Below are 12,145 nucleotides of genomic sequence, written 5' to 3' on the forward strand. Positions count from 1 at the left end.
ACTAAAGATTTTGACGACTCTATCATTCAAGCAGTATCCCCTATTTCGATACGATCGGACAATCTTCGATCAATTAATTTTTTCGCGAGAATGTCGTTTCTTACAAAGCTCGGCTTCACAGGTTTGCTTATTGTTATTTAATCTTCTGTTCATCTTCCGAGACGCCTTTTGACCCATTGAACGAACAGCAAACGATTCATTGGCGCACGAAGGGCTTAGAAGTTTATCCCTTGGGGCGAATAACCTGGGAAGTAAGGAAAGATTTCCAGGAAAGATCGGAAGGATTGTATCGAAGGCAGTTTCCAGAGGGTCGAAGGATTGTATCGAAGTTTTTACTATTGCAGAGAAGAAGTCGAGTGTTCGGCATCTCCACATTGTCGTTTTGTAGGTCAAGAGAGGAATGAGACGAAAAACCTCGCCACGGTCTCACAACTTTCGCCATTAGCTGTATTGTTCCGATCCTCGAAGTTGTTCCACCGTTTACTATGAAAATACTGTTTCTCGTGTGGATCACATTAGCATTCGTTTTCCACGTTTCGATTATTTCGTCGAATCACGAATTCACTTCGCTGCACTGCTTTCTTCCATCTTGCTCTCCCGTTTAAGACCACCGGCGATATTTTTGCAAAGCAGTTTGCTTAATCTTAAAGTTTATCGTATAAGCGAGAAAATGACAAAACTTCTTTATAAATTCAATTTTGCTTACTTTTTTTACGTTACTTCGTAAAGACTGAGTTCTTACTTTTTAGTCTTCTCGTGATTCAACGTAAATCTTGATTACGAGTCGGTCAACTGCGGATTCTTAAAATCAGAATATATAATTTGTACAAACGTGAATCTTTATTATGTTGCCAACCTTCCGTCGTTGACGTGATATTAAATTTATATAAAGAATCCCTTGGATTATGGTGGCCAATAAAAGTTATTTACGATTCTCATCTAATATACATATAGTCGAGAAAGAGAATTACAGAATGATTTTAAAGTTGCTGGTTGTAGTACAAACTAAAACTTCTAACTAATATAAACGTCAAAAGGAAGCGACAACACGTAGAATATTATTATTAGGGATTCTGTTGTCTGCGCGAGTTTAGAAGCTTATAGCGAAAAGCTCTCTGTCCCTACTGCAAATTCCTTCGCCACACAGTGCTATAAACGAGAACGCTAACTTCCAAAATCTACGTTACCTACGTTAGTTGATTTGCACGAGTATAGCAACTCAACGAACGATTCGTCACTGTAAAATTGAACGCGCACGAAACATGTTAATCTCTGAAAATACTTCGGCGCGATGTTAAGCGTTTATTCCGCAAAGCTGTGGTGCAATTTTCTTCTTGGTCGTTTTATCCCTCCTGTTTCCTCGTCGAAAGTAACAATATAACTTTCCCAAGACAAGTGACGGGTGTGTCTTGAAAGTGAAATAAGGAAAATAGGGAAATTTTTTCCTCCATCGTTCCTTCTTCTTGTTTTTCTTTCTTTTCTTGGCCTGCTTCCGGTACGGAATAAGACGGTTAGAGGCGACACGTCCCTCTCTCAGGCTGACACAGCGCACTTCGCCAGAAGTTCCGTTCGGAATTTTAAAACGCCCGCGTCAACCGAGCGAATAGTTAGGTCAACCGGGTAACTTGGAAACTCCGGAAAAAATTGAAAATCTTTTAGCGCACGTTTATTGTCTCTTCTCTTTCGCTGAGGATGTGTCGTGAAATTCTCGTTCGTCTAACCGTCGACAATCTCACGTGGTACAAACTTTGTGCTCAGTTGATGCAAACGAGGAATGCGAATTTTACATTTTCATTTCACGTTTTTCCCTTGTCCGTTCCTATATACATATATTCCTTATTTTATTATACTTTCTTATAACTTCATTTATCGTTATATCACTGCATGATTACGCTGACACTGACTACGCTAATAATATCTAATTTAATTTCTACTTTATCGACAATTTCAACTACTCCGAGAACGAAAGACGATTTACCTATTTTGTATTCTGCTCATAGCAAATACCAAATACACCCGCATATTACACTATACATATGTATAAAGAAATTATATTTTCGATATTCTCTGCAACTGCAATCCAAACTTAACGCAATACGTGTAGGTACTTGAATCGTGACTGTTGAGATATGTATAATTTTCTGTGCTGGATTAGGTTAAATGCGCAGTTCCCAGCTGATCTCACAAAGGATATAACCTAAAAAACACGAAGATGGTACCCCGCTGGAGGTAACCATCCACATGCTATTCAATTACAAGTTACAATATTTTACCTAATGTCCCACTGGAGAAATTGTAAAATTAAAAACAAACAATAAAAAAAAAAAAAAAAAAAAATGCGCAGTAAGAATACATGTATGTGAGTATCAGTGTGCGAAAGTATGTGTGTGCGCGGCGTCTCGAAAACAGATGGATGTAAACTGTTCAGTCGTTAGAAGCATCTGGTCGGAAGAAAATGCCGAGACGCGTGCAAATATGTATCGATAAATATAACAGAGATCGTCCATTAAATAAATGTATAACTATTTCAATATTAATTAAAAGCGTGCATTTTGTGTTTCTATAACATTATTTCGGCTTCAAAGATCCAAAATTCTCAACATGGTAGGAAAAATCGTGGTTGCCGTAATTTAAGGTTATGGAACCACTTGTAACCGGGAGTGAATATATAAAAGTCGATTTATAAAAAAAAAAATTGGAAATAAGTTCTGAAGAGATAAAAAGGCTGGATAATAAAGAAAGCTATTTTTGAGAAAGAAGGGGAAAAAGTGTGCAAATAGAAAACGAATCAAGATGTCAAGGGACGATGAATTTAAACTTCAAATATTCGATGGACGTGATTACGCAATGTGGAAGAAAAGAATATTAATGTATTTAAAGTGTAAAAAATGTTATGAACCGGCTATACGAGAGAAAATGGACACGGATGCGCAAGATAACTGGGATGAAAAGAATCATTGGGCGATGAACTACATCTATGGTAGTATAACAAATGAACAATTAGAATTTGTTGGTGATCAAGACACTGCTTTAAAAATAATTAAAAAATTTGACGAAATGTATATGAAGGAGTCAAGAGCATTGCAAATTTGTATAAGAAGGAGACTAGACATGATGAGGCTGAAAGACTTTGAGGAATCAAATTCATTTTTCACGGAGTTTGAAAAAATGATTAAGGAGTTAAAAAGTGCTGGTGCAAACGTGAGTGAGCGAGAAAAATTCGACTATATGTTGAAAACGCTACCAGACTCATTGAGTTATATCGGTGATTTAGTCGACTCATTGAAAGAAAGTGATCGCACTTGTAAATTTTTAAAAAATGAAATTACTATGTGGGAAACGCGTAGCCAGAGTGAAAGTGATAGGAAAAGGCCGAATATATTTAAAGTCGAAAAAAGGGACATAAAGTGCCATGGCTGTGGAAGGTACGGTCACGTGGTAAGAAATTGTATAAACACGTGCAGAGGCGGAAACAATGGCGGAAATAATGGAGGGGGTTTTGGCCAAAGAGGACGAGGATACGGCCAACGAGGACGAAGCAGAGGCTGGCAACAACGCTACAACAGGGCAAGTCAACACGACGCAAATTACTCATACAACGAGGGCTACGACGACCAAGAAATTGGATCCTTTCTAACGCGAGTAGAGCGCGATAATAGTAAGAATGATATTACGGTATATACTAGCGATACGCGAAAGATAGATTGGATATTGGATGGTGGATGTTCAGATCATATTGTAAATGATGACTCTTATTTTGTTGAGTACGAAAATTTAAAAAACCCGACAAACGTAAGAGTAGAAGACGGTAGAATTCTAAAAGGAACAAAAGTCGGAAAAATTTCCACTTACTTTGAAGTAAACAAAAGGAGGATTAAAATTACAATGTCTAATGTATTTTACGTGAAAGAAATGGATAATAACTTGATTAGCTATGCGAGAGTAACGAATGAAAATAAGATAGTCTCAGCAGGAAATACTTTAAAGATATATAACAAATACAGAGAGTTGATAGGGATCGCATTCAAAGATCATGGTTTATACAAAATAAGTAGTTACATTGAAAGGCAAGAATCTCACGCTAAAAATGTAGAAAAAATGACAAATAAGGAAAAATTTCACAGGATCTTAGGACATGTAAACTTTAATTATTTAGATACAATGTGTAAGAAAAAATTAGTTGAGGGAATGCCAGAAAAATTTGAGCAAGTACAATTAGAATATGGTACATGTATCCAAAATAAAATGCACAATTTACCCTTCCAAAATAACCGTAGTAGGGAGGAACAAATTTGAAAATTTTAGATTATTTTTAAGAAACGTTTGATTGACTTATAAAAGGAAATGAATGTGCAGCACAAAAAATTACGGAGGTTTGTTGAGATATGTATAATTTTCTGTGCTGGACTAGGTTAAATGCGCAGTAAGAATACTTGTATGTGAGTATCAGTGTGTGGAAGTACGTGTGTGCGCTGCGTCTCGAAAACAGATGAATGTAAATAGTTCAGTCGTTAGAAGCATCTGGAACAGTCGTCGGTTAACAGTCGGGTATGCAAGAAAGTGCTAAGACGCGTACAAATATGTATCGATAAATATAACAGAGATCGTCCATTAAATAAATGTATAACTATTTCGATATTAATTAAAAGTGTACATTTTGTGTTCCTATAACATTATTTCGGCTTCAAAGATCCAAAATTCTCAACAGTAACTAAACAAAGTTATTTTACCATTCGCGTCTCCAATTACTGCTATAGCTGTTAAGTTCTCTCGAACCACCACCAAGCGACTCAGCGTACGGTGACAGCGAACAATTGGAAACGTGTTCACGCCGACTGACCTTTTCCCGAAATTGCACGAAATCTATCCTGAATAGGGCTTAGTACTGTTTCCGCGTTTCTCCATTGTCCTACAATACCCGGCGGAACTAGTACGATTTAAGAGGAGGGGTAAAGAAAGAGAAAATGCCGATCCGACGAACTTATCGTCCTGGCTAGCTTTAGATGAAGGATCTCTGTTGGTTCACGATGGGTCGTCTCTCCTCGGGGCTTCGTCATATCTGGCATGGAAATGTATTTCAATTCGCTAGAAGATACTGTCCGTCTCCTCTATTTCATATGGATGTTTCTTCATCCCAAGCGGTCCAGAAACAGGGATTGGTAGGGCATGCTGGTATACGCAGAAGCGTTTAGTTCAAGGCGTCACTTTATTTCTTAAATACCCAAAGGTATTCTACCCACGGAATTGTACATCTTTTTCTTCTCTTCGTCGCTAAATAGCCCTGGATATCTTGCGAGGATAGAGAAGTTAGCCTGCCCTCGTCTCTCTTCAACCCATCCTGTCATTTCTTCTTTTTTTCTATCTTTCGTTTTTCCTTCTTATTCTCCGTTCTCTTGCTCGCAAAGCAATTTATACGCGCCTCCACCTTGCAAACAGCCAACCATTACTCGAGGACGATAAAGCTTCCCGAGCTTTGCGAACACGTCCCGGCTTGCATGCACGAGACCGAATTCTCTCTCTATCTTGTTTTCTCCCCGTCTCTGTCTTGACGATTTATGTTGTTCGTAAGTTAAGAATCGCAAGAGAGAACCAAGGAGAAATTCGTTCGCGTTAATTGCCATGTACCTGGCACCTTCGACGACTCTTGTTAACGTTCGACTCGATCGTTAGATTGGAAACGTTATTTCTATTGGCCAACTAATTGACGACTAGTGCAAGTACAATCGGTTACAAAAGTCTATATGCATCCTTTGATTTTATGAAATTTTGTCATTTCCTGGATTTCAAACAAAGCGTAAAACGTTTGTGATGATTGATTTCGAAATTGCTTTCTTGTCCAGAGTTTTGTGATCGATTCCTAGAAATTGGTTGGTATACATTTGCTCTTCAGATGAAAGTAGTTAGTAACACGCGAGAAAATAGTTAGTAAGGTTAAAAGCTGCGATGAAAATTTCTTATAGACCTATAATTGCATAGGTGGAAATTTCTCGCTTGATACGCTATAATCTCTTCTATAATTAAAAACAGCTGATCGCTTAACAATTTTTAGGAATGGGGACGTCTACTATGCGATATATTTTATTTCTATTATTTTATTATATCCGCGTTTCATACGTGTTTGTATGAAATTGAGCTTACAGCAGGAACATATAGTGACGTTATCCTGTGAATTAATTAATTCAGAATTGGACACAATGTAGCTAAATTTCCCATTAATTGCTTTTTCATAGCCGCCCTAATGAATTCATTCAACTAGATATGAGATTTATATCCTGTTACATTAAACGCAAATTGCGTAACGCTATTAAGTAAAGAAATGGCGCGACATAAAAAGGCAACGCGTGTCTTGAAATGCTAATATCGAGAATAAAAGGGAATATTTAACTTGGCTACACTGCTCTATTGAAATTATAAGGAAAAGAGTCGTTCATGATCTCATTCACGATCGGAGAAGTACGCTCGAATAATTATTTAATCTCGCATGTCATATAATTCGAATCTTCAATCTCAAATATCAATTATTAGAATCACGGCCATTCAATTCTAATAATTTTTTTCTTCAACACATAAAATTGTACACGTACCGAATTTTCTATTGCTATCAAACGTGCTTGCTATCAAAATACTTTACTATTTGTGAACATTTTATACACTAACAGAGATGAAAGAAACTTTTTAAATTAATTCTCTGTTGGCAAGCTGAACAAGCATATTTATATCCACGTTTACCGTTTTTATCATTTTATACATTCAAGGAATCTAGAAAATTTCTGAAATACTATACTTTTTACTACGCTATACAATAAATTTTTAAATGAAATGTTCCAGAAGTTTCCAAGAAAAATAAAATTCGCTTCGAAGGAATTCACGAGCGAAATCTCGTCAGGTTGCCTACGGAGGGTTAAGCATCGAACTCTATTGAATTCAGCCATCGATGCTATAAAAATACAGCCGAGCACATAAATCAGCTTTTTCGTTTTACAAAACAACAAGCACTTACGATCTTTTCAAAAATGCCATAAGAGTTACGATCGCTCGATGAAGGCCAAGAATGGTAGAAGTCTTTCATTTCAGGAAGCTTTCCATCGTGAATGGAAGTTGTCGTCGAACTATTGCCAGTCCTTTCAGGAACGGTTCGTATTTCACCATTTCCTCGCAGCGACGTCTCGTCGATGCTACACCATCTACGCACGCGATAGAAACAACGCGCGAACAGAACATACGCCGCGGAATGTTCGACGCTTCGACTGATTGCAACTTTACAGCCTCTGACTCGATAAAATTCACGTCATAAAGTTAAGGCAGCAAGGGTAAAAAAGGATGGGAAGGGCACGGAGAAACGGATCAGAGAGAGCGAGAAAGAGAGAGAGAGAGAGGAAGGGCGCGTGAGAGGGGGAAATTTGAAGCGCATCGCGTATGCATATGCTCGTAAATCCGCGGTAGGTGCGTGCACTTCGGCTTTATGAGTCGTGGCTTGATTGTAAAACCAGCGTTAAATCAGAAGCGCGCGATACTTTCGTGTCGTTGCGAATGGAAACTGAATAATCACGGGCTTACTCGAGTGCCTTTGCGCGGCGAATGTCGAATGCGTAGTATGTATTGCGACGAACGGTCGTACACAATATACACACCGCCCAAAGGTGTTTCTATCGATGCCTTGTTTATTTTGCTGCGCCATCTATATCTTCCAAAGACGCCAGTCGCTCTGCGCAATTAAGAGTGTGCGTTCAAAATCCGCTCGTCTCGCATACGTTGACGCGTGTTTCGTGTGTTTTACGTGGTTTTATAGATACTCTATTCGTCAGAACACGCATTTCACCGACAAGCAGATACGAATATGTGACGCGAAGATAGTTTTGCGAAGAAAATTGACCTGTGCAGTGTGTATTATGTGTTCGGCAGACGACGATGAGCTTCGTTGTTCTTCTACCGAGCAGTGCTTGGGTAAGTTTCTTTTCATTTCGATTGATTTAATCGAGAACGAGAAAAGTATAATATTTCATACTAGTTTTGTTTACTTTCGTATATGACTTTAGACTGCGACAGTTTGCAGGTTACCGTAATAGGGTTAGGTATCGATTTAGGTTAGTAATATCGTATTAGAAGCGCTTGTCATTAAGGAACAATATTGTTTTTTCGATTTTGAAATGCAAACAGTTAACGCTAGTGATTCTAAATTGATTAATTAAATGACGTTTTAAATCGAGTCAGATATTTCATTCTTATGTGCCATTACAAATTATAACCTCTTAAATTATCAATCAGTCGTTTTGCATCGACATTATCGTAATCGTTTGTAATCGATAAATAAATAATCGACGATTTGTATAAATTACAACGAATAAATAGCAACGATCTCATAGAAAAATTGTAGATTGGCAAATCAGCGTGCAATTATTTTATATCAACGTTATGTTAACTGTTTCTAATTGACAAATAATTAATAAACAACCTATATAAATCATCATTCTATACGAACAAATAACAACGAGTTAAGAGAAGTGTAACTAATCTTTCTACATAAACGAAGCACACGAGAAAGCATCAGAATCATGAAAACGTGAATCACGAAAAACTAAAACTAAAAATTGTTTCACGCACTCCGCGGTAATTAAGAAAGGAGAGAAGTGTACATTGCCCGAGGAAACTTCCACGAACATTACTCAACGCGTCTCCTCTTTCATTCTCTTTTCACCGCACTCGCAAATACAGGACTCGTGCACCGGCAAGAAAAGAATGATTAAAGCCCGAACATTTCCTCCGCTTTCGAGACTAACCAAAGAATAGCGTTCTCAAAAGCAGTGTAAGCAATCTCGTCCATGCCGTAAATTCCGTTCAATTTATCGTGGTGGCCGTGGGCTGGCGCTTTCTAACGCGATACTCGTTGCTCCCGGGGTGTTTCTTATTTTTCACGGGTCGCGACCTTTCCGCCAATAAACAACCAAATTTCCATTACACCGGTGGAAACAACTACGAAAACGGGTAGGAAGGATATAAAGCGCGAAGCGAAAAACCGTGAGCCTGGATAACGGTAAGGCAGAGAGTTCTAATTTCGTTCGCTGGCTCATTGTTCGTTATCATCGCGCACTTCTTCTTCCGGTGGAAAATGCGAGATCGTTCGAACGTCGTGTTTAATGCCGGGGTCCCGGGAGAAAACCGGGAACGTAATTAATCTCGGCTCCACGAGCAGCCGCCGGTCTCGTGCAGTTTCGTGCAGCACCCTGCCGTTACAACTGTAACGATCGTGGCCTGAAACGAGCGCATCCTGCGCTTCACGCCTCCACGAAACAACCGGCAGCCCGAAGCTACCGCCGTTCGTACGGCCCTTTCGTGCACCGTTCTCAACCGAGAAGACCGGATCAGCCCCTCATAAACTGTCCCTCCTTTCTTTCTGCGGCTAATTGTGTCGATAAAAAGAGCTACGATTAATTCTTTCGGTGTGATAAGTAGCTGGTGCTTCCTGAGACGTATGTACGATTCTTCTTCCTTCTTCGTGGTTATCGAGGTCGCGTGGATCGAACGTACGACGAACAACGTTATTATGCGTGCTGGAATCGTTCGGTGATCACAGAAATTGTAGAATTGTAATTACTCGATGATTTTGGAAATTGGACAATTTTAGAAATTAATTTCAGCTTCTCTGTTCTCCTTTCGAGTGAGATTGTATTTAAAAGGTCTTGTGGGTAGGGATCTTGGGATTGAGTACAACCACAAAGCAGCACGATGGATAATGAGAAGGTTTATGTCTGTAACTTTTCTTGCGTTATCTTTATAACTTGGTTTTTTATGAAACTATTGCATTTAACAGAATTATTCTTTAATGATTTTATTTTCTATCTGATTAAGAAATAATTCGAATATCTTAAAATGATCCTTCAAAGAAATCTTTCATTTATTACAGATTATAATTTATCGTTGGATATTGAAAATTTGTGAAGTCGCGCGTCTAGCTTCTGAAGAATAGAACGATCTAAGTAGGTTAGGTTATCCTATTCTTGTTATCTGCCACACGTTCTACGATTTTGGACTTCAAAGTTTTCTCGAAAAGTTGGTGCAGCTGGTACCGCAAATAAAGATTTATCGGACTGATACGGTTATCTAGGCACTTCAGAAGAAAAAGGTGCAAGAACGAATGTCGGGATAGAATATGTAGGTATAAAAAGAACCAATGGAACCATCTTGCCGGACCAGAACTCGAATCTTTGAATAGTGCAACCTTCCAACTTATTGAGTTATCTGATCCGTCAGCACATTTTGCCTTCGCTTTATTCTCATATGCATTCTGCATTATCATTCGAATAAATGTGTGATGATTCTAAAATTTCTAAAGAACAAAATTTTCTTCTTGTGTGAAGAATCTACTATTAGTACAAAAGGACCAGCATGTTTTATTAAAATTATGGCGCATACTTTTTGAAGAGTTTAACCTTAATCACGTACTCGTAAAAACAAAAAGCGTAATCGATCAGTTGAATTTCTAAAAAGCTTATTTACTAATACTACATACTACAAAGTACTACATACACTTCTAAATATTATATGAATATTGAAGAAGTAGTTAGCTAATATTAAACAAGTTAACTTAATCGAAAAATAATTTCAACCTCATCGTTCTTTTCGATTCAACTTTCGATAACTGTTCATCGCACTCGCGCCAAAAGAGTTACAAATACTTAGGATCGAATAATTTGACCATCATACAATTACAGTCCTGTCGAAGCATTTTCCCGTTAATTGTTTACACGCCGCGCGAATACCAAATTAACTTGGCGACAGTGTGTGGTTTCCGCGGCGACCGCGATCATAGCAGTCGGACGAGCTCGAATAGATTTCCCTGATGCAATTGTTCGTAGGCACGAAATATATCTATAGAAAATTTGCAGGCTCGTTAACGTTTAATATTGAGAATTATTGGTCTGGCCGGAAACCGATGAATAGGACCCTGCTCATTCATGCTCGCCGTTCGTCGAACACATTGTTGTGTAATTAGTTTTAACTTCGTTAAAGAGCTATACCCGCTGCTTTATTTCCCACGAATTTACCTGCGTAGTAGGTAATTATTGATAATGAAGGCCGGGAAAACAACGAGTGGCTATAAAGGAATTTTTGTTTTCTCTGATATCTGTTTTTAAATACTTCAACTTGAGATTGAACATGATCGATATCTCACCAACTTTTAATACGTTTTCCCTATGTGTATGCCAAGTGCTTATATATTTTCAAATTTTCAGTGTCAAATACGACTCAACTGATTTCTATATACAATGTATAATATAAATTAATATTAAAAGTTGGAGGATTATAATTTTATCGTATGGGTGGGTACATTAGGTAATTATACGTGTTCGTTGTTATCGACTTTTTCATTGTAATAAAATATTCGATAAAAGAGACGAAACAATCGTTGCGGTTAAATGATAAGCGTACAACTATCAGCTTTCATTTAACAGCACATTTTCCAAAGGTTGAGGCTTTCCTCTTTCATAATAACGTCCCTCTTTACGAATTAAAATCTCACGATGCGTCCGATTCAACGTGGAAACAATAAGCGCTCGAATGCTGTCGATATCATGAAAAGCGAATTGTGATTATTTCACAATGAACGATGTTTCATTCGATTTATGTCATTTTTTTTCTTTTCAATTGTACACGACCGCGCGTACACGTTTCCCCCTGACAGCAAATATTACATGAATAATCAAGTTCGTGAAGTATGATGGGGCTTTTAAAATCGACCGTTTTCGGTCGAATCATGCATGAAACACGTGGAATCGAAAAGAGAGAGGCGGGTGGGAAGAAAATAGAACGAACGTGACGTTTCTTTAACGCTTATTCTTCATTACTTACGGTGAATTTAACGTGGGTACGCAACAGAGCATTCTGACATAAAAAAAAAGATATAAAAAGTATAAAGAGCGTTTTACACACTTTTTTCGAGTCGTAATTCCTTCGATAAAAATGTATCTGGGTTAAGCACGGAGGACCGTTTTATATCTTTATCCTCCAACGTGCCGTAACGTCAGAAATTTTATCACCGATTGTTCTTCTTCGGCTTAATCTGCATAATTAATGTAGTTTCATCTTCTGGCCTTGTAGTCGTATCACATTATGGTGCGTTTTATTTCGATTCAGTTACTTTTTCCCT

The 12,145-nt window shown here is 38.0% G+C and overlaps 2 protein-coding genes across 8 annotated transcripts in view; one reads left to right on the top strand and one right to left on the bottom strand.

Annotated features, from left to right (window-relative positions):
• The window catches only part of LOC122568327, a 117,447-nt gene extending 110,345 nt beyond the window's left edge, over positions 1–7,102 (bottom strand). Inside the window, exon 1 of the mRNA XM_043727954.1 lies at positions 7,001–7,102. Within this exon, the coding sequence (XP_043583889.1) occupies positions 7,001–7,020 (20 nt within the window). The 5' untranslated portion in view covers positions 7,021–7,102. The remainder of the gene's footprint in view (positions 1–7,000) is intronic.
• LOC122568315 (protein O-mannosyl-transferase TMTC1-like) overlaps positions 1–12,145 on the top strand; it is a 273,776-nt gene that overhangs the window by 97,204 nt on the left and 164,427 nt on the right. The window contains exon 1 of one of the 7 annotated variants that reach the window (XM_043727933.1): positions 7,709–7,944. The exons of the other annotated variants lie outside the window; for them this stretch is intronic. The gene's annotated coding sequence lies outside the window, so the exon portion shown is untranslated. Of the gene's footprint in view, positions 1–7,708; positions 7,945–12,145 lie in introns of those variants that run through there. 7 annotated transcript variants of the gene reach the window in all.

The sequence above is a fragment of the Bombus pyrosoma genome, linkage group LG6, assembly GCF_014825855.1.
Source record: "Bombus pyrosoma isolate SC7728 linkage group LG6, ASM1482585v1, whole genome shotgun sequence".
Lineage (NCBI taxonomy): Eukaryota > Metazoa > Arthropoda > Insecta > Hymenoptera > Apidae > Bombus > Bombus pyrosoma.